This window comes from Haliotis rubra, unplaced genomic scaffold (assembly GCF_003918875.1).
Source record: "Haliotis rubra isolate DU_JTF1 unplaced genomic scaffold, ASM391887v1 Scf205, whole genome shotgun sequence".
NCBI lineage: Eukaryota > Metazoa > Mollusca > Gastropoda > Lepetellida > Haliotidae > Haliotis > Haliotis rubra.
In genome coordinates this window covers 1153712-1178203 of record NW_025766059.1, presented here as the reverse complement: position 1 = coordinate 1178203, position 24492 = coordinate 1153712, and the positions used below count along the sequence as shown (strand labels likewise).

Sequence of the window (24492 nt, the reverse complement as noted above, 5' to 3'; positions counted from 1 at the left end):
GTTTCTCGAATAGACCTATTTCCCTCGTTGTGCGAAATTGTGGTTACAGAAATTTGAGGGAATAATGTATAACTTTTTAAAACCCGTTCTAACAGTTTACGGTTTATCCCCAAAACGACCACAGCTGTCGCTTGTGAAAAGTTTCAGACCAACGAACCAATTATAAATTATGATAATGTTTTTGTCCCAGTTCGGGACCAGTTGGTATGTGCTACAGGGAAGCCATAATGTATAACCGTAGCATTTTACCATGTTTAATGTAAATTAGCTATAATAAGTTGAGTGTTTATAGCCTTTATGAATGATTAGGGCGCCTATTACTGTACCTTATGCCCCAATCGAGCTTAAACACGGCCCAGCCTTCACTGCATTGGCAATGTGTGATCGTCATTTCAGAGAAACACAGACAGTTATGTAAATTCATTAGTCAATTTATTAACAATAACAATGTAAACGTACAAAATTAACAAGTGCTATGTACAAACAATGAAGAAATATACATCTGTATAACGGCAATGAACAAGAGTGAGCAAGTGGACCAATGTTGTTAAGAATGATGGACACACGAAATGAACATATTATTTGTGCAATGTATAAGACAGTAAGTTCTCGGCCAATGGAACTGATTATGCACTTCGGAGAATTTATGCTGAATCATAGTGTACATTGTACCCATATTTTGACATCGTTGCATATATTATGTATTGACACGTTGGCGTATATATTATGTATAAAATAGATCAATCAATTCAAAGTTGAATTTCTACAATTTGTCAGGGTGAACATATATATGTCTGAAAAATAACACTTTCGATTTTTTCAAAGTTCATTTATAAAACACATTTGGTAGACATTTCATTGGATCGATGGACTTGTGATTCACATGTCGATTTCATCTGCGTGGAGTAATGACCTTGGCAGTGTCAATCAGGATATGAAATGAACATGTATTCACTGGTATGTGACGCGTGGTAATGCTGACGCAAGGTTAAAGCTGAACAGGTGTCTGGAAGCTATTGCATCAAACGGACATCTGGAAGATCAAAATAAAGACATTTTAAACCACTAAACTCACACCAAAATTCATACAAAAAGATCACCATTACACATTAACAAATATTCTTCTTCAGAAATGCATCAATGTTGAAAATATCATTTTATATGTCCTTTTGCACAACGGCATAACCTTTAATGGAGATGTGTAATATTTTCTTTGAATTTCATGAAGACGTTTTCAGAGCTGTGACCTCAGGACAAAGCTTTACCTTGAGACTATTGTTCATGTCAAGGTCACTTCCGCCATGGCCGCTATCAGTTCCGATTGTCTCCCCTGACGTGTCACTCCAAACATCCGGGTCCTTCTCTCCATCTTTTGCCTGTAATAATACATAACATATGAGCATTACAGTCAAATGTTAAATACTTAGTAAATCGGGTTCTCTTTCCATTATCCATATGTTTTAATACCAAACGGTCAATCGAATTTATCATGGTTTGTAGTAAATAAAAATCAAAACAATCAGACATTTCTTTCTCTGATATTGTGCAACAGCCGTTGTCAGTACATGGCAGACCCGTGAAGATCCGGGTTAGAATTGATCTTCAGTAACCCATGTATGACGTAAGAGGCGACTAACGGGATCGGGTAGTCAGGCTCGCTGACTTGGTTGACACAGGTCACCGTATCCAAATTGCGTAGATCGATGCTCATGCTGTTGATCACTGGATTGTCTGGTCCAGACTTGATTACAGACCGCCGCCATATAGCTGGAATATTGCTGAGTGCGGCGTAAAACTAAACTCATTCACTCAGTTCATGGCAGGCATTGCTTAAGGCTTCTTTACGTTATGGACATGACATATACCAGTACGATTCCCATTGACGATATACTTACATTATTAGGAGTCTTCTTTAAACGGAGAGACTGTACTAATGCCTTGTGTTGATGGAGGATGTCCACCACACTAACTTCCCCCTCTATTGAGCTGGAGGAAGATGGCACTCGTGACTGAAATAGACATGAAATATATTAGTGATGTCCATTTCAAATCATGATGTCAACTACTACAGATCATAAACAATCGTGTTTGAATAGGCAAACATGTCATCGTTAAATTTAATGCAATATAAATGAGTTCATTACGGACATATGATTAAATTTGGTATTTATTTGATATTTTACAACGTATTGATTGACCTTTACTAAATGACACTGACATGTGATTAACTCATGTATTTATAAATCATAATGTATTGATTGATGTAAACTCATATTTTCATATGGAATGCCTACCTTTTTATTATTTTTAGCTGGTGACGCTGTATTGCTTTTATTCTGACTTTCACTCAAGTGCCTCAGTTGATTGTATTGAGATTCCTCCGTAGCGAAAACGTCACTTTTGTTGTCTTTAGTGTCATTTTTAAAAGTCACAGTCTTCTTCGTGAGCTTGTTACCCTCGGTGACCAGAATAATACCAGGTTTTAATTCGTTAAATTCCTTTTTACTCCTCTTGGAAGAAGATTTGGATGAGGAATATTGGCTCTTCTCGCCATCGGTGTAGTCTTTGTATTTGCGCCTATTGTCCACGTATCGAATAGTGAATAGAGTTCCAAGGACTACAATAGCTAATACAGCTGTTATACAGACGAGGACAATGACGATTTTCATGTTCGTGTCACTGGACGTCGCTGTATAAGCGTCTGCGTGAACGATTTCAACGTTGAGGACGGCGTAGGTGGCTCTCTGGGGGGTGCCGTCGTCGTGAACGCTGATGTTGATGTTGTACTTCTTCACATCCTTGTCCGTGGCTGCACGGCCGAGTCTGATGACACCACTGCTGGCGCTGATTTGAAACAAGCCGGTTTGATTAGCTGTGACGATTGAGTACGTGAGCCATCCATTGAGTCCAGAGTCTAGGTCATAGGCTTGCACAATTGCAATTTCAGTACCGGGTTCCATATTGTGGGGATGGAAATTGAGTCGTTGCTTGGCACAGGGAAATTGATTTCGGGATGGTTGTCATTGTCGTCAAGGATACGGATTTTGATTGGCACTGATGTTATCTGTGGCGGGGTGCCAAGGTCGGACGCCAGAATGTCGAAATTGTATGTTTCCATCGATTCGTAGTCAATTTCAGCCGCGGTGCTGATTTCACCTTTTGCATTAACTGTGAAAGGTATAACACCGTTGACAGGCGATCCACGCAGTGTGTATTGCACTTCACCTCCTTTACCAACATCTGAATCTGTCGCTTTAACTTTTCCAACGAAAGTACCAACGGGAGAATTCTCCTTTACAGAGAACACGTACGATACGTTGGAGAAGGCGGGCCTCTGGTCGTTCTTGTCGCCGATGTTGACAACAACGGTGGTCGTTCCGGTCAATGGTACCTCACCCTTGTCAACTGCAAACACTTTAAACGTATATTTCGGAACCGCCTCCCTGTCGAAAGTCCTAATGGCCGAAATTTCACCTGTGGATTCGTCAATATTGAAGGACAGGGAAGCAAGAGTATCAAGTTTGTACACGATTTCACCATTTTTACCAAAGTCTTTATCGCTGGCTTTGACCTCGCCTAACGACACCGGGAAAGCGTTGTTTTCGTCAATACTCTTGAAGTACTTTTCTTGTGAAAACAGCGGGGGATTGTCATTATCGTCGGTAACACGGATCAGGAACTCCTGGCTGGAAGACAAAGGGGGCGTGCCCTGATCCTGACACGTGACAGTCACGTTATGCACGTGCATTCCTTCCCGATCTAACGACCGAGCAACTATCACTCTATATTCCGTTTGTTCAAGTTTCTGGAGTTGGAAATACTGACCACTGATTTGACAAGCAACCAGTCCATTTCTTCCCGAATCAGAATCCTTCACAGAAATCAACACTGCAGTTCTACCAATAGTAGACGACTCTGGAACGGCAGCAGCACCGTCTTCAGCGAACAACAACTTAACGTCAATCACAGGAGGGTCATTAACGTTGTCGGTGACAGCGACGATGACTTGAGCCTCGGCAAACAGTTGAGGGTTTCCGTGATCAACTGCTTTAACTTGGAAATCAAAGATTGAACCACCTTCAGAGTTCAAAGTGGATTTAACGCTAATAAGTCCCGTAGATTCCTCAATCGAAAAATGCTTCAAAACGCGTTCTTGAGTTGGTATTGAGAAAAAATAGGATATTTTGGCGTTTTCATCCATGTCGATGTCGACAGCTGACACTTGCACCACGGTGGAGTCAATATCGGCGCTCTCTGGAAGAGTGGCTTCGTAGATACCGCGCTGGAAAACAGGTTCATTGTCATTTTCGTCGATTATGTTAATAATTATGGAGAGAGTACCTGTCCTTGTAGGACTCCCACCGTCAGTAGCTTTCAGAATAAATGCATACTCGTCTTGAGATTCTCTGTCAATTTCACCTGTCAAAGATAATGACAAGCTAGAAATTTTACCATCTGTTGTAACAGGATCAAGAGCGAATGTCAGAGAACTGGGTGAAAGTTGATAATGCTGCACAAGGTTTTGTTCATTCGAGTCTTTATCTGTTGCAAGCGGGAGTGAAATCTTTGTCCCCACTGATGCGCCTTCAGACAGATTGTATCGAAATTCTGAATTCCCGAAACGTGGTGGGTTATCATTAATGTCTTTCAGGTTGATGCTGACTGTGATTTTTCTGAAAAAGGCGCTTCTAGATGACTGCGCTGCTATATCCAGCGACAACAAACACAGTGACACATGTTCACAAAAACTTTCACGGTCCAACACGTCGGTTGTGAATATTTCCCCCGATGTTTCATCAACTCTGAAGAAGGTATCCACCTTGCTTTCCTGAGAGACAATGCTGTACCTCAGGGCCCGAAACTCAGTCTCGCCAACCTGTTGTTGAAGATTAGATGCGCTGGCCACATTCCCAACCGACACGGGGGCTTCTTGTCCTTCCGCGATCTCAAAAGTGATATTCTGACAACTGACGAGCGTCGTTGAAATCAGAACCATTAGCGCTGAAATTAGCATCGCCATATTGCAATCTTCCTATCCTCCGTGTCCGTTACAGCATTGGTTCGTCTGAAATATACAAGAGAGATATTAACACCGTGTCACTCCGAATCACCAACGTGAAATACACGAGCTTCAATTTCACCTAGCATGTCAAAAAGATAATGAACACATAGGACCACCATGTCCAAAATAAACATACTCATCTCGGCTACAATGTTGATCCTGTTTTATTGTGATATACACAGGAACCCATCGGAATGAAATCGACCAATATAATGGTGAAATTGACATGCGCCTATAGTACGTCCCTGTACGTCCATCGTATACAAAGTGTGAAATATACAAGAATGTCTGTGACAATGACGATTGTATTCTAGACACGCTTCCTCAATGAGGACAAGCAAATATTGGTGGCCGCGAGTCGCTCCACCGACACATGTCACTTGTGACCCTCTCTCAATGAGGCGCTCGACGAATGATGAGACTGTGCTTTCAATAACATGTTATGTACGCCTGACTGACTCGTGGTTGAAATATACATGAAATAAACAATCCGACCTCCGTGCCGTCCCAACAGACAGCCTTTGTCGCTCTCAACGCGTATATCAGCATACGGACACCCTAATTCTTGAAATTGAATTTCTAAATTTATTACTCTATTAGTGACAAGACGAGTCAACGCTCAAATGAAAAAGAGACAATTTATTATATTGACACGTGGTTGTGTATGCACGGTTTAGGGAGACTGACATGAAATGTACACTTATGGGTTTGTTTTATCTCAACACCAAACACAAAGATAATAGTTAATGGAAATGTACTGTAATGTTTGAAAGACGGGACAAATTTGAAATTACCCTTTATTCGATAACCTGTCCAAATCTCTAACGTGCAAGACAATTAAGCCACATAAAATCTTGATAGTTCACATAAAGCTGCCACAGGTACATACAAACTGTCGGAGGCTAATCCCAATGTCTAAACAAAATCCAAAATTCAAAGTGAAAACGCGACTTAAGTGCTAATGGTGTGTATATGAAGCTTATGAACGAAACTTACTGATAAAATAAATTCATGAATAGGGCACACTATCGCCTTTTGGAGTCACATTATCTTAGGGGTGTCTCTCGGCTGATAAATGGGATAAACGCGATAAAAGTGCAAATGAAAAATAATGAAATAAATTTTGGGGACGTAAACACTGTCAGTGCCTCAATAAAGACTTAAATCGCGCCACTGCTTTGAGACTTGCAAACCTGTTTTATGAGACAAATATCTCTCTGTGGAAAACAGTCACAGGTCACGTTTAACAAAGCCGAGCCACGAGGGCACATAATTTCAGTTTTATCGTTTTGGGGAATCACATGATTCATTCTCGTATCGGACCATCATATCTTAGCTGGAGGCAAAAGCACTACCCTAAAATTGCCCGTTTGTTTGCCGCAGAGAAAATCCATTAAGGGCTCTCAAAGGGACCGAAATAAGCATAGGAGCGCCCGTAATCAAATAACAATGGGGTACAAAATGCCCCTACACCGGTTCCAAACGGCTTCTCGTCACGGTTTCACAGGTGTGAGAAATTCTTACACTTTCTCCACTTTATTAAGGAGGCACGGGTCAATTCTGACGTAATATGTTGAATTGATGAGTGACAATGAATTACACAATAAAATTGAATTAAATCAAATTGAATCATTTTGTCAAGGTACTTCTGTTATCTTCAGAGAGAGCATCTCAGTCAATAACGGCGAAGTACTTAACCTGTACAATACAACAGGGCAGGGTCTAGCGACGTGGGGCAGGGGGCGACTCTCTAACCTGTGACCTTTACATTGCGAATTGTCGAGGAGGCTTTGTGTCGCTTTATGTAAACAGATGAGAGGAGAACGTAATCAGAGTGCTTTAGACGCAGGACAGAATGACAAGATCTACTCCTGATAACATTAACGTTAAGATGAAGACAGCGTTCATCATGACAGCCGGACGCCATGGGATTAGGATGTTAAACATAGGTCGTCCTATAGAGGACCTACACGTCTTTCAATACAGAAAATATTTTATAGAAGAAAATGGTTTATATTTAATGTTCCACATTTTTTAGCATTAAAAATACTGAGCATTTACCAAAAAATTCTAGTTTCAGCAAAATCCAGTATTGTTTCATTAGATTCTAAACTTGTTGATTATGTAGAGGTATATTACACAACAACACAGTCATTATATTTCATCTGCAACTCATAGCATCTCACGACTAGTGCATCCTGACTGTCATCGGAGAAGAGATTATTAAAGCAACGGGAGAAATGTATGTTTAAACATGTTCACTGTCCTGTCATATGAATTATGGTTAAGAATGAAAATAATCATACATTCCATGATTTAAATCTTAAGTAATTTTTAATGTTACATATATGCTCACATAACACCTTATATATATATGCACGGTTTAAAATCTGCCACATTCATTCAAATCACTTACATATATCATGATAAAATTGTATCAAAACTATTTTCCCCTTCAACATTTCACCCGTTAGTACTATTTCAAACTTAATTACACACAGATCCACTGAGATCATTTAACAATCAAGGGATTTCTCAAAGCACATCCACTTCAAATCAAATACTGATTAAAGATGATCACATAACATCTACTCACGTTACAGTAGAGGAAACTCCAGTAATGGTATCCAGTTGGCTATGTTCAGTCACACTAACTGTTATCCAAACTGTCTCAGGATTGAACCTTGCTCATCACAGTCACAGACACAAGTAATCTATCTCCGACCCGCACCCTACTTAATACCAGTAGGCACCTCTGGGCATCACCATTGGCTCAAAGCAAACCAAAATACAAGACAATCTCCCAGCCAGGGTAATCGCTGTTTATAATGGGCAGACGGGCTCTAAGGACATGTCCGAAATACCTCCTATTGTTTGGTTAGCGGTCCTATTGTCTTGACCACTGGCGATTGGCTGAAGCCTGTTGCCGGACTCAAGTAATTGGCCACCCATGTTCCCTTCTATTGTTTCGTAATGTTTAATTGTTTGCTCAACGGACTTAATCCCATTTGATGAATCGGCTGGTCTAGTTGGCCGTAAAAGAATTAACACCCTGAAGATACAACCGAAGGTGCGATTGACAAAATCACATCCATTTGATGGCCAAATGTTGTCTGGGATTCTTGAGGACCCGCGGGTATTTGCCCCAAATTGCAACTTGACAGGTTATCGCCAACAGACGTTTTCACACATCTACATCGAACCCGCCGACTTTGATCCGAAATAATTATCTTAATTGTACGTAAAGACGCATCTTTGTAATTGACATGGTTAAGAATGAAACTGACTTGCTAAATATGACAGACATGTCAAGATGTGCTCCGACATATGTTGTGTCTATTGTCATTAATTGACATGAACATGATGATTTATATTAAGTAATTACCGATGATGTGCAGACCGCTCTGATGTCTATTTCAAAATATACAAGCCCCTGATCTTGTCAATTGTACGCATTGGAACTAAATAACATCAAAAGTTTTCACATTATTCAGATTACAGTCAGTTACGTTTACATGGTCGTTGTATTTTTAAATTGATAAATTATTTGAGACACTTTAAAGAAATTTATAATACACATCCATCATACGCTCAAGTAATCATACTGCTTTCATTGAAAACATATAAAATATTTTCCGTTCTTTTAACATTATCCATCAAAATGTCACGTATTTATGTTCGGCTTATACCGATGACTCAAAAATAATACGATTTATCTTAATTAACAGCATACATGTCAGTCTGACTGTCAATCTGACGTCGTCGTGATGTCTGAAATCAACAACATTGAAATAGGCATGCAAAGTACACCACAAGTGTCAATCATATACGTTACACAAGGGATAAGCATCTCACTGACAGCTATATCATATTGTAACATCGTCGGACGTGTGTGGCCAGGAATCCTTTGTTTTGATACCTATCTACATGCATCTATCTTACTCTGATCGTCGCGGCCTTTGCGATTTTCTATAGATGTGTATTAAAGGTGGTTTGTATTTCATGTCTAAATACATCAGGTTGTGAAACAGTCCCTGACTTGAACGTTAGGAATGAGACTAGGTCACGCGAAATTGACAACAAGGACGGAAAGAATAACCCTTTGACCTGATTTGCTAGACCGATGTTTTTGTTAAAGGTCTGTTGAAGGGAGAGACGTTTCAGTTAAACGTGACTAATAGTGAATCCAACACGACCTATAGGATAAGGCAATTTTTCTTGCAATTTATTTTATCCGGGGATGTGAATTGTTAGGTATACGAAAACAGGGAACTGTTAAAACTGATTCAGAAGCTGGAGGATTTAACCCTATATACCTCTTAGGTGCAATAAGACATTTTCGATGTCATAAGTCATTTAGAGATATATTTCCTGATTTAAAGCGACGTTTGGGTAGCCTAATGGTTACAGCGTTCGCTAGTCACGGCTTCGATTCCCCACTGGCCTATATTGTGTGAAGTCCATATCTGCCCCCCTCCTTGCTACTGACGGAATATTACTAGAAGCGGCGTAAAACCATACTCACTCATTCATTCTTGTTTCAAAATTAACAGTGATGGAAGTGTTATACTCCTCAAAGTGGCGTTAAACCTCAAGTACTCCAAATAGTTGTCATTTAAGAATAATTATTTGGAAATACGAATATATTTTGACCAAAGAAACGATATACCGTTACTGCCTTATGTATTACATTATCTTCCCAAGTTTAACCATGTCTGCAATATTTCTATATGTAAAAACGATTAATTGTATTGTCAGTTTCACTCAGCTCGATGATTGATTAAAATAGACATTCTAATTGTGGAAATGTACAATGCCTGTATAACAGTAAAGTTGTCTATACCATAAAATTAACAACCTGCCCGGCTAGACATCGAGCAGGGGAACAATATACATGAATACAGGCCCATTATTGATGACTTCTCACACTTTTATGACGCAGGTGACGACACGCCAGTTTAGCCATCAATTTAATATGAGAACCTCCTTGAATAATGTAAAACCCATCGCATTAGAGTGTCACGGTACTCATAACCAAATTACCCAGAAACAAAGAGCGTCACATTAATTCATAACAGTGGCTATGTGTCATTCAGCTCGTGGAATACTAATACTTATATGTATAAGTCATTGTACGTGACTGAAATGTAAACTTGCCGGTTAAGATCTACAGTAGTAGGTTTAGATCTATAGCGGTAGATCGGGGATACGTGGTGTTTTAAATACATGACAGATAGAGCTCACATTCCCGATGATAGGCACTGGACATAAATTCATATGTCCATAAACAGCGGGTCATGTCCGTGTTTCGGCTGTTAAAGTAGCAGCTACTGTACACGTGGTGACTACTGAATAGCCTCGTGCCGTGGTGGGTTATGCTGAATTAGTTTAAACACGATGTTGGGAAACTGTGTGAATTGGCTTTGGGTGTATGCTGTTTTCAACCACTGTGTATGCATCTTGGTTTGGCTGTGTATTATTATTATTAGCATTGTTAACATTAGCATTAATATCAGCCCAGTCGTTGGCCGTTCTTGACAATGACATGTTGTACCGATTGATTTTGTAAAATTTCGTCGTCATCATCATCATCAAAACCACCACCACCACCACCATCATCACCACCACCACCACCATCATCATCATCATCATCCATCATCATCATCATCAAACTGTCCTCACCACCCTCATTTTTACTTATATGGTTATTTTTATTATTATTCCCCACAAAGGCAAACCTAGTAACGTATACCTAATTCCAAACTTTCCATCACATGGATTAATTTAACCCATAATCTTGTGTTGTTGGGTCATACATTGAAGCGTCATCCCTAACGTAAGCTATCCCCCAGGGTCAGTGTCCCCGTACATGCAGACAATCTGCAGTCATCTAAACTGCATCGTCCCAGACAGGCAGACGCCGAAACATAAACAGATAGACTATCCTATTGTAATCCGCCTTAAATTCTACACAAATCTGTTTGGTATGTACGTAATCGTGCTCTTTGTTTACTTTTACGCATAAACAAAATCACGTGACAAGATGACCCTCAATTCAGATGAAATTTTTCTATGACCCTGTATTTTAAACAAGAAATGTACTGACATCGCCATTAAGCTGAATAAAAGATTTTCAAATGAAAGTGTTTCATATTTACTTGATGATCGTCTATATCGATGCAAATTGATGCTCTTGCGAACATGGTCATATTAACATGCAAGGCTGTGGCATATTCACATGCACTTATTTTCATATATAATTATGGTTATTGATTTGTCGTCCAATTGTGAGGTTTCCGATTCAGTGGACATCAAAAGCCATACTCTCGTGATTGACATGCTTTTATGTCTATTTCAGTGGGACAATGAACATGCATGGGATACAAGTAGTTATATTCTGTCAAAACCAGCTCAAATTTCGCATTGATAATTCCTTGCAATAAAGAGCATCATATTTCGTGAATTGCTCATCAGTCTCCACGTATTCGAGTATAAACAAAGTATTATCAACTTAATACGGACCAATACAAAACACAAATATCACGTCATTGAATATAAAATGGCATGCATTTCAGACATGTCGATGTCAATTTCACCTGGTGTCTGTATCGTATTTAAACAGAATGTCAGTTTCCATGATTTCCTAAATAAATAAACTCAAGACAATCATTCAAATACAAACGATTTAAACTGCCCCTTTTTGTTTAAAGTCCGAAACATAAACATGGAATGTGTGACGAGGAGAGAAATTAGCAACCGTCATTGTAAACATGTTGATGCAATTGACGGCTGATGACAAAGGCGACTTTGGTGTATTTTCCTTTCGGCGTCTGGGCGTCTGCTCCAGACACAAGACAGATGTCTGCAGACTGTCTGTGTGTTCTGAGGCAACATCACCTGGGGGTATTGCGTGGAGGAATATCATATTGCAAATAGGAATGCTTTGGAGAAATATTTGGTTTTAACGATTTAATTGAAAAATGGCTAACTTTATTCATTCATTCATTCATTTTGATTTCTAATTTTGGAATTTTCATTTAGTTACTATTGATCTGGTAGCTAATTTTCTAATAGATTTATTATTATTTTCGTTATTGGATGTTGATATACACACATATCCACGCAACTAGTACATGCTCAAGGCGCTGGTATTGAAGTTGACAGCTATGTATAGAACTCGTTTGCTATTTTTAAAAGTAATCTGGAAATTCCTTTTTTCAAAATATTTAATACGGTATCTCTGAAAGTGTAAAGTTTGACGCAATTAACAAATTTTGTCGGTATCATAATATACATTACATATACTCATACTGATATTTTTGCGTAGAAAAAAAGATCAAGTTTAACGTGATATATTAGCTTCATCATAGCAGTATATTGGGTCCATTTAATATGAACATGATCATTCAAAAACCTGTGTCAAAGATACTAGGTGGTCTCTTGTTTTGAAACAAACATCTCTGCTTTATCAATTCCATGTCCGTGCATGTCCCTTAAATAGATAATCATTTTCATATCATGTTTCAATATAAGATTCTGCTCCGGAAAACAAAGAACAAAGAAGCCGCCCCGAGAATCAATTAACAAGCTATATTATAGAATAAGCGAATACATGCTTGGTTGTCAGATGATTGACAGGTTGTATATGGACATTAATTACGGCATGGTGGGTTTGTTTTGGTTACAAGAGGAAGTGTCATATGAAATCGACAACACATCACGGCGACATAGTGATTTGATAGCATGCTTAATGTACACAAGGGACATTAGATATCAAAATGATACATCGAAGACGGATGTGTTGCCTAAGTGAAAAGCATATTTGTTACATTTTATCTACACCCTTTCATACTGTGCATAAAGAAATGAATTCCATTTCTTTTGTATACACAGCCTTTTCAAATATACGAGAATCATGTATTCACCCTGCATACTCTGTTGCAGCATTTGTTAATTTTATTTATGAGTTCCACATGTCCTAAAACATTGTTAATTTAAGTAAATACATGTATATATGTTTCGCATTTAAGCTTTACCCATCGTTATATCAATAATGTTATTATCTATCATGTATTGTGCATTACTATAGCACTACCTTGTGAAGTATATTTATCATGTATATATTGATGTGTAGCAAAATGTGTATATGCTGTTAATGTACGTCCTATGAGCATGTGGCCTTTGACTCGAATGAATAAAAAAACGATAAAGAAATTAATGCTTGTCAGAATGTGTGATCGAAGATGGTGCGTGGATGGGGACGGGGGTAAGGGGTGGGGAGTCCAGTTTATTCGATGGTATATGTCATCATGTAATAAACAATCTTACTGCTTATTATGACTGCATGTAGATTAATATTAGGAACGTCACCCACAGCTTTGGTTCCCATATGACAGGTGTCCCCCGAGTAGGTATGGGCGTGGTTGGGCGTGGCAGGGTTTAGTGGTAATGTGTATTTTAGTTCTAATGGATAAAAACAAACCTCTTGACACACTTTACCATATGGCGTTTTAACTACACACAACTTACATACACTGACACTGTTTATTCCTTTCACAACAGTAACCACTGTTCTGTAATAATTGTCTGTTTCCCGAAATTCTTAATCTATCTCACAATGCAGGATTCAGCGCGTTAATTGAAAAAGAGACAAACTGAAAAGATCCCAATCAGAACACCTCTCACCAGCTATTTCCACCAGATATTCATCGCAACCATCCCTAACCCGAACCCCCTAATTTCTGCAGACACTCCCCCCTCCCCCGTGGGGTTGTAATCTAATGACAATCCACCCCTCCCCTACCCGAACACCCACCCGAGCCGCAACCGACGTCAGTCAGTACATCAAATCACCACATTTCGTTACACATAATAAATTTCAATGAAAGGCGTCTCTTTGAAATAGTCAATCTCGAGAAGCAACCAGTCGTAAAATTAGACAACAAGTGAAGTACCCGGGTGCAGAGGTTGTGTCATAAAGAATGCAAAAGGCTTTCTAAAGCTATTTGTCTAGTGAGGACTACATACGTCTTGACAACTATATTGGACAGTCGTTACAAGTTTTATTGCAGATTTCAACCACCGCGTGTATTATAAAGGTCATTTTCGAAAGTACACACATACAATAGTTATTACCCTTTCCTTTATTGAGGCCCATGATCTCCGATGTCAGGTGTTCATTTCAGTCAATGAAATATACAAGTGTCAATTTGCAAACGACACGATTATTACTTGCAATGACTTATAAATACATTGTTATATTTTCGATTTCCTTCGATAAGCTCAAACTTCAAGGAGGGTTTTAACACAGATACCAGAGTAAGAAATCATAGGTTATGAATGACAACTTCTGGTGTATTGTAATAAACCCGAATCTGTCATCCATAACGACGCGTTTTGATATTTACACGCTAACATCTTAAATACCTTTCAAGCAGATGCGAATGTACAACTCATACATAAGCTATGTCGGTTGTGTAGTCACATTATTACTCCGAGATGAAGCGGAAGAAGTTTATCGAAGCGGATATGTGATGCTCCAGATGCTGCGGTAATTCCATGTTCAATGGGGATGGGTTCCTACACGCAGAAAGAGGTTTACTGTTTAAATTGAACTACGCATCGTAAATTTGACCTTAAATGCCATCCACGGATTCATTCGTACTTCACCCACGTGGATTACACACAAAACTATCATTCATATTTTGAACGCATGCCATAATTTCTTTTATAACATCACCTGTCGCTCTAACCGTTCATATAGCAGGCGTCTGCATGCTCACAAAGACGTGATTGTCTTGAAAGGTTCCGCTTGTATTTTTTGTTGAGAAAATGTCTGGCATAGTTTCTGGGTATGTACAATATACTTTGTCAGACGTGGTGACAGGGTGTTAACATGGAGGACAAAACAGATGGCTTCTATCACGACGGTTATACCTGGAAACTGACTGGGAAAACTCGTTTATCCTGGGATTGCTTATGAAATGGTACTTGTACATTCCGGGTTATCGAGGTAAAGAACCTTCCCAAACAGTGATCGTTGGATTTCCGGAAAAGATGCTTCATGTAAAGATATATCATGATTTATTACTTGCCCGTGGAAGATACTGTAATGTAATATTTTACGGCAATATTACTTTTGTGTAATACCGCTAGACGTATGACGTCATAATGGTTTACAGCTATGACGTCACAATGCTAATGCCTCTGCCACAATGGTAGTAGACCTTGCTTGACTCGAGGAAAGCTGAGAGTCATTACACTGTAGGCAGTTTCTATCAATTTATTTTGGAGAGTAATAAACAGAATACTAAAGTCGCTTCCGTGAAATACCATTTTTATTAAACTCGTGAAAGGTTTAGTATCAAACTCGCTTGTTTGATACCAAATCATTAACCTGTCTAATAAAATGGTATTACACGGAAAGTCGTTTAGTATTCTCTATGTATCTATAGTGTGGCGAGTCGTTGTATAGCAGCGCAAGGAAGTGGTGACGCCAGGGTTAAGATCGCATTTAACACTGTATCACTTTGGGTTTATTTCGTGTGGGAGAAAGCTCAAGTGACGCAGGTTTTTGTAATGTGTGAAAACCATTTGCAAATAAAAATCTCCATTTGTGAATCACAATGAAATTGTATTAGTACAATCCTTCTCGAAAAGGTGAGTGTGTCATGCCCCACCTGAGTAACCCATCATAAACACACGCAAAGGCAAGTCAAGGTAATTGAGTCGTTAATGTAGTGTTATAAACTAAAGCCGCAGAAGAATAATTTGCCGATTACGACTGTAAACTACACAAATGTTGTTTGAAAAGGGTTTTCTCAAGTTTTTCTTTTCATTTGCAAATCTCACGTGAAATTTAATTATATTTTATTTAGGGAAAAACGGATGGTTTATGCACATGTAATCACATGAACTTCGAGCTACCATTAACGATATTCGAATGTTTCAACAGATATAGGCCAGGATATATTGAATATTTTGTTACCTTCACGCTCGACATATCATGGTAATAGGACCTGCACGTGTGTCTCGGCGACACCTGGTGTCAGAATGGTAATATAATGATTTGCGATTCTATGTTTTTGAGTTAGTCATTTGTGGTGTTTTTTATTTGACCTTTCATTGTCCTGTAACAAAAAAACGTTCTCTCTGTCAGACAATGTATCAATTTCCATTTTCACCAACTTTGGACTTATATCAAGTGTTTTCTGTCTACATTAAACCGGTAATATATGCGAGCACGGCTTTTAATAGACATATCTCACATTTTTACACCTTTGTCAACGTATAGATATGTACATATACTTACACTTAGGTTTGATAAGACTCACATTAACGAGAGACTATTGAGAAATATTTCCCACACCGGTTTATAAATCTACTCAACCTTGTCAGACAGCACAATAAACATGAATAACTGCTTTATCACGATATATCAACACCACCTGCGTCTTGAGCATTAGATAAAAACCGAAACATTGAAGTGTATTATACACTAATATATACCTTGTACTTGTCGATTACACTAGTGGTTGTTAGTGGGTCGACCTTCCCAGTTGTTCAGAGGGTTTAATGCTTGTTTAGTGGCGTATTGCTAAAGTAATATGCAATTTTGTGATTCATCGGTTTAGATTGTAGTTGTTTCGTAAAGGTCGTTCCGATACTAGCCTCTGAGTCATGTTGATGGTTATATATCACCTGTTAACTTGTAAATCGTACTGTGTGTAAATAGTTAATACTGGGGTTGTACAGGTGTGAACGTGTTAACAGTGACTTGTAATAGTATAGTGTATACAATGTGTAATAACTAGTCTGATGGACACTGTATTTTGTACGATGACTTCTAAGATTAACGGTTGGTGAAATTATCAAACAAATTGAGAACTGTCAATCAAAGTGTGATTTTTACTTCTGATTTTTTGTAATGCTGAGCATTTTTGTAATTTTGGAAGATATTTAACTACGAAGTGAAAATGAAGCAAATAGTTGAATCGTTGCACGAATGAGGGAGTGTTCGGGTTTTTCTTGAAAAGGGGCTTAGGTGACTGGTTGCACACTGGGGTTGTACAAGTGTGAACGTGTTAACAGTGACTGGTAATAGTATAGTGTATACACTGTGTAATAACTAGTCTGATGGACACTGTATTTTGTACGATGACTTTGCTAAGATTAACAATTGGTGAAATTATCAAACAAATTGAGAACTGTCAATCACAGTGTGATTTTTACATCTGATTTATCTCAATTATATTGAATTTTCAAGGTGTTGTATAAATGTTCGTTTGGTTTGTTGTTTTGTTGGGGTTTTTTTGTTTGGCAGATTATTCGTAATTTTGTTTTAGAACTGAATAACTATATACGATGGATGAATATAAATTGATTTTCAATTCTGAATTAATATAATCAATACCTGAACTAAATATAATAGATCGGTGGTTTAGGATGCTATTTCAGTGTAGACAGGGATATTTCACATGGAACTATAATATACTACTTTATATGTTAATTGCAACTTGATAACCTTCAAATGGTTCACTGCAAATAACGGATACATACATTCATATTATTTGAAATAAGGATAAATAAGTACATGTAATTTACCATGTCCAAACGTATACACATTTTGTAGAACAAATAAATGCATTGCTTTTAACATAACAATTTGTGCGAGGTTAAACTGCATTGAGAGCAGATAAATATGTTCGTTACAAAGTTGCATCAAAGGACGCCGATTTGATCCATATTAATTCCATGGTATTATCGTTATTCCGCTCCATAGGTTAGGCAAAACAGACAATGGTAAAAAATAATTAAAAGAAGATCCTATCCTAATGGTGACTTACATACCCGGAGGGATCATAAACTGAAACACAAACATCCGTGAGATTAACACACATCCACTTTCCATCTTCATCTCGTCGCTGTTAATCCAATGCAAACATTGTTTGTGTGGAGTGTTGTGTTAGTTTATGAGGCTACGATTTGGAGATAATCCGGATTAACAATAATCGGATAATTAAAAGGTTAAGTGGATTACTTGGTTAAGCAAATAGACTAATTAGCTTAGTAGTTTTTGTAATGCTGAGTATTTTTGTAATTTTGGAAGGTATTTAACTAGGAAGTGAAAATGAAGCAAATAGTTGAATCGTTGCACGAATGAGGGAGTGTTCGGGATTTTCTTGAAAAAGGGCTTAGGTGACTGGTTGCAAGTTTAGTCTCCACACAGTGTGTGGACATAGTGCAGGCGTGTGTTGCCTCTCGCAACGTGCTTCTGTTAATGCAGGCTGTACGTGGAATATCCTCAATTACTCGCAGTGGCATGTTGAATTTCCGGGCGTTCATTACCTTTCCGGGATTTCATAGTTTTTTCGACAAACGAACTGAATGTATCGTTCTCGCCGAACCTCTAGATGAGGATGTTCAAAGTGAAGACGATTTGTTTTAATGAAGACGAGGAAGATTTCAATCCACAAAATTGACCTGAATATTTTTCTGTGTCGGATGGTTTGGCGGTGTACTAGGTTATCGAAACAAACCTGATGTACACATAACATCTTTAAGTAGCATTTTAGAAGTCGGGACGTGCAATATCGAACGAACTTTATGGATAACAACTTCTTTTATTTGGTGAGTGCGACGTTTCGATACAGATTCTTGGACAACGGTACACGCATCTGTATCGAAATGTCGCACTCACCAAATATAAACTGTTATCCATAAAATTGTTAAATACTCCAAAAACATAATTTACATGAATATTTAGTAAACAGACGGTGTTAAGCAGTTTCTCAAGTCTCAAGATAAATCGTTTGCATGTCGAAATGATATTTTTGTATCAAAACATTTACCGAATATTTGCCTTGACAATATTATGGTTATGTGTGTTGACACTAGCGCTGTCTAAATATCGCGGGTGAAGAAACATCGAAAATCCGAAAGCTAAATAGCTACCGTTTGCATTGAAATAAACAACTTCAATCATTACGATGCTCGCTTGTCACAGCCACGTGTGATATGTCAACACGCTAAAACAACAGTCATATTTCTCACACTTTACCGTACATCATAATCCTTATCATCACCCTGTGTTGTCTTACCTGTAACATCAAAGAGCGCCGAAAACGCAGGTGAGAATCACAAACAATAAATCACTCTTCGCTCATCAGCAGCAAGGTGCAACCACAGCTAGCGTATTCCGAAATCCTTTCACCGTTTAACACAGCCCCACTCACTCGAACATCACCTCTGCTCCAATTGACGATATAGCGAGGCGACTGAACGCAAATATCCCGCGTACAATGTCATGGCCGGGTAAACATGGCTTCCGCGCTCAGCCAATCAAATCGCAGAAGCCATATCGGTACGGAATCTACTATACTGAATTTAATTCTCTGGATATTGGCTGTAAAAGGCCAAGGGCCTGCGAGCATTGCCTCTTCCTTTGTTTTCCTTCCATTTAACATATCATACCTCGGTAGGTCCGAAAAGCCGGTTACAATAGCCCTGGGGTGGACAACTGATAACGAGGGTCGAGAGATGTACCCTCGAGTTAAGGGGTGTTCTTTAAGACGCTAAAGCCATAGGGAAGATTCTGAGTGATAATGTCTGCACATAGGATCGGCTTTCTCTCGACTTGTCCGATGTCGGACCCGATAATTAAAGTAGTTGTCACGAAAATGCGACTTTTAGCGGGTTTGAGATTGAAATGAAAGCAGTTTCGAGGAAAACAGAAGACTCGTTCTGTAGGAAGACGCACTCAATGTTTATTTAATGAACCGTTAATGCTACGAAATTAGAGATCTTAAAATTTGACCTATTTGAATTTGACTTTTCCTTTGAAGTGCGAAGGGATGAAATTTGACGACGCCCATTTCTATTCAGGTGACCACAGGTCACTCAATCTTAGTTTATTATCTTGATTTTTGCTTTAAATTGAAGTCAGATTGTAGGCTGATAAACAGTTAATGAAGTCTATTAAAACATGTCTGAGAAAATTTGTTTGAAGTTTGATCTTGCCGGCGTGACAAAATGGTGTGTTATTCTACTTAACCCAACTTTAATTAACACAAAATGCTACTTAATGTTTCAGGAAAATATGAAAGGAACAATAGGAACGAAACCGCGAAAAAATAATAAAACACACCAAACATATTCCTAATGCAAACGTTTATTTTCATTTCATTTTAGAAACATATAATTTCATTTTTATATTTATAGCGAAATATTCGCTGTGGCTGAGCCGATTAACGCATTGATAACACCCACTGAACACAGAATATGTACATTTTTCACGCTTGGAATAGTATTCATACATTCAAAATTATACATCTTAAAATCCACAACAGCCCTCCACTTCAAAGGGACGAACGTGTCTATTTCATCTAAAGTTGCACACTTAGTCTGACAATGTACATCATGTACATTATAAACAGAATTACAGACATTACTTGTGTGTCGCGTGGTAAACATGCTCAACTAAAAGCGATTATCGGAATAAAAGCATTTTTGATATTCAGCCAAATTTTGTCTTAGAGAGACAGTAAACCTTTAATCATATCCAAAAGAATTTATAATTATAAAAAACATATGTATTTCGACTATTTACATTGATAGTGAATCGGTGTATACGTGTATATGAAGAGAGTACACTATGTCTTTCATCATGAAAGCATTATTCTTTATAACAGCGGGATTTATAACAGTAAATACATTACTTAGAGTTGAAATAGACTGGAAGGCACGAATAATGAAGACTCGATGTTTATGATCGGCATTGAAATTCATTCCTTTCTTATTGCTGAAGGCGCATTATCATTTTTAAGAGGGTTGGGAAGCATAGATCTAGCGTGCACGATTTTAAACACTTTATGGCCAATTTATAGCCTACCAACAATTTGTATACATGATAACCGACCTGTTAACTTCAACTTTGCAAACTTCCACGCACTATTGTATGATTGTGTGAATGTTAGAACTGTGTTGCAGTTAACGCTAACACAACCATCTTGATAGATAGTCTTCCAGCATGAAATACAATAACGTAGTATGAAAACGCTAACGAAGCAATATTGACTGAGGTAATCGACACAGTTATTACAATGTCCTGGCATGTCATACACACTCATATGCAGCAACTCTGACAAAAGTGGTGAGACAAATATATTCCTGGAAGCAAATACCATATGTTGCTGTTGCTGCTGCTGCTACTACTACTACTACTACTACTACTACTACTACTACTACTGCTGCTACTACTACTACTGCTGCTACTGCTGCTGCTGCTGCTACTACTACTGCTGCTGCTGCTGCTACTACTACTGCTACTGCTGCTACTGCTGCTACTACTGCTACTGATGCTGCTACTACTGCTGCTACTACTACTACTACTACTACTGCTGCTGCTGCTGCTGCACTACTACTACTGCTGCTGCTACTACTACTACTGCTGCTGCTACTACTACTACTGATGCTGCTGCTACTGCTGCTACTGCTGCTACTACTACTACTACTACTGCTGCTGCTGCTACTACTACTGCTGCTGCTGCTACTACTACTACTACTACTACTACTGCTACTACTACTACTACTACTGCTGCTGCTACTACTACTGCTGCTGCTACTGCTGCTGCTACTGCTACTACTGCTGCTACTACTGCTACTACTACTACTGCTACTACTGCTGCTGCTGCTACTGCTACTACTACTATGCTACTGCTGCTGCTGCTGCTACTACTACTGTCTCTGCTACTGCTCACTACTGCTACTACTGCTGCTACTACTGCTGCTACTACTGCTGCTGCTACTACTACTACTACTGCTGCTACTGCTACTACTACTACTACTGCTACTGCTGCTGCTGCTACTACTACTACTACTGCTGCTGCTAACTTGCTGCTGCTGCTACTACTACTGCTGCTGCTGCTGCTACTACCTTCACTGGTACTCCCCCTTCTCCTCCTCCTCTCCTCCTTCTACCACTACTACTGCGCGCTGCTACTGTTACTGCTGTAACTACTACTACTGCTACAACTACTACTGCTGCTGCTACTACTGCTGCAACTACTACTACTGCTGCTGCTACACCGTCACGGCTCCCCCTCCTCCTCCTCTCCTCCTTCTGCCACTGCTACTGCGAATGTTACTCTGTAGCTACTACTACTGCTACTACAACTACTACTGCTGCTGCTGCTACTACTGCTGCTACTACTACTACTGTGCTGCTACTATCACTGCTGCTGCCTACCTCCTCTTCCTATCCTCCTTCTACCACTGCTACTGCGAATGTTACTCTGTAACTACTACTACTGCTACTACTACTACTACTACTGCTACTACTGCTGCTACTACTACTACTGCTGCTGCTACAACTACTTCTACCACTTTCACGATGTTGTACCACTGCTACCACAAATAATACCACGGCGCCCCGCTACTGCAGTTGCAACTAGTACAGCTAATAAACCAAGCATGTTGAAACTTTGGGAATTATTAAGAAACACATCTAAAGATAATATTGCAAAATTATGTAAATACATAAAGTTATGCATGTAAGTACCGAAATGTTTTGTCCAGCCTCCTTTTTGTAAATGTAAAAAATATGTATATTTCAATGGACAACCATATTCTATCATGTATACAGTGTAAAATGATAACGAGGGGCATATAGCCCAAGTCTTCACTGAATAAACAATCGAATGGAATAGTACTGCCACTATAACTTATTCCACGCTACTAATTAGTACTCCACCATCACCGGTAGTAGCCATGCCTTTAGTGCAATGCAGATAAACATATCTACCTCGCACTACCTATCTGTTTCAAAATTACAACAATGCTTCGAAAAGACATTCTCCCAAACTCTCTCAAAACCATCTTGTCGAAAAGTAGACAACCCATTACACTTTATGACCCATCTCTATCCTACAGTGTACCTCGACAGACAATGATGATGTGTTATGCCAATCTGCAATGAGTCACCTTGTCACATGGTCACCATGCCATCTCAAGCCAATTTTGTTTTTAGCACATGCACGGACGTCTTGAAATAAATATGTCCAGGTCGAGTCTTCGCGAGTGAAAGCGATATTAGCACTTCATGTTGATATTTTATTTTCCGGTAATTTATCGCCAATGGTCATATAAGGGTAAGATGGTTTAATCTACGTATTGTGTGAAGTCATACGTTCAAACAAGTCACGAAAGTTGTCAAAACGTAACACGAGATCCCGCGATATTTGAGTCGATGTGGACATGCGCACTCGGTTTATCTACCAAAAGCATCTGCAGGGGACTTTAGCCCGAACAAAAAAGTGGACGAAATCAGAGCAAGCGAGTCATCACGCTTCGTCGGTGCTCGGGGTTCGTTCTCGGCAAGACATCTAAAACCCATCTGGAAAACGATAATCAGTTGTTCTCCAGAATACAACCAGTGACCCCTGGCTTTGGGGCGAGTTTTTGTACACATGTCCCCCGGGGAGAGCCCGGACACAGGGGCAGGTGAGGATTGTCCGACTGTGAGGGGGGACAATAAAGACAAATATTTGGTCACTTTTGGTCTATAAATACTAAAACATATCATTATAGTGGTCTTTTGTGCATCCCTGCGCGACCTGCCAGCAGATCTCGGCCACCACATGATGAGATAACTAGAGCCAATTACTGCCCGCTTTGTGGAGAAATATTAGAAATTTCGAGATATTAATGTCTAAATTTGATGCGCACGTAGTAAGATGGTTATCGTGATGTTCTCATGAAAGATATATTTTCAAGTCATTGTTGTGATGTACGCGAGATGAAGAAGATTGTTTGTGCGACATATGGGTTATACCGCCGCTATGTTGATTTTGATCAAAACTGACAATAAAATATTTCTTGATCAATTTATTTAAGTAAATACTTGTGGCTAAAATGAGTAATTGGACTCACACTAAGTTAATTCACAGTAATTGATTTTTGAGCGTCACGGAAATTTCACGTTAATGTTGTAGATCCTGCCGTCCGTGTGTTTAAGGCGATTTGTATAATTCACACTTGTCGTTTTCAATCAGCTGATCTTGTATTTTGCACTTGTCAATTCTAAGCCTTGTCGATTTCAATCAGCTACATTTGTGTCTTGTTTCTGTCAATTTGCCATCGTTTTGTATTTTGTGGGTATTCAGAGTACGGACATGGTAACGGGTATGAATCCCGTTGTATGAAAAGTCTGAAGAGTTAGTGAGTGAAAGCTGTTTTCCTACGCAGCTTGAAATGTCCAAGTTATTTCGACCGCCGGTAAATAACAGTCTTGTTCAGGCACATCAGTGGTTGACAGCATGAGCGACGACCTGCGTCATTGGAGCATAATGACACACAATCAAGGCAAAGAACAAGTTGGAATAAAAGGCGTACCCAGTGAGGTGAGGTGAGGTGAAATTGGGTTTTACGTCGTG

At 39.0% G+C, this 24492-nt stretch overlaps 1 protein-coding gene across 1 annotated transcript; it reads right to left on the bottom strand.

Moving 5' to 3' along the window:
- Positions 1-415: 415 nt before the first annotated feature.
- Positions 416-19337, bottom strand: LOC124276076 (protocadherin-9-like). The gene is given in 6 exon segments (XM_046711732.1): positions 416-1033; positions 1266-1376; positions 1896-2009; positions 2295-2971; positions 2974-5065; positions 19162-19337. Coding segments are annotated over 5 exon segments (2961 nt in total). The 5' UTR covers positions 5021-5065; positions 19162-19337; the 3' UTR covers positions 416-1021.
- Positions 19338-24492: the final 5155 nt, after the last annotated feature.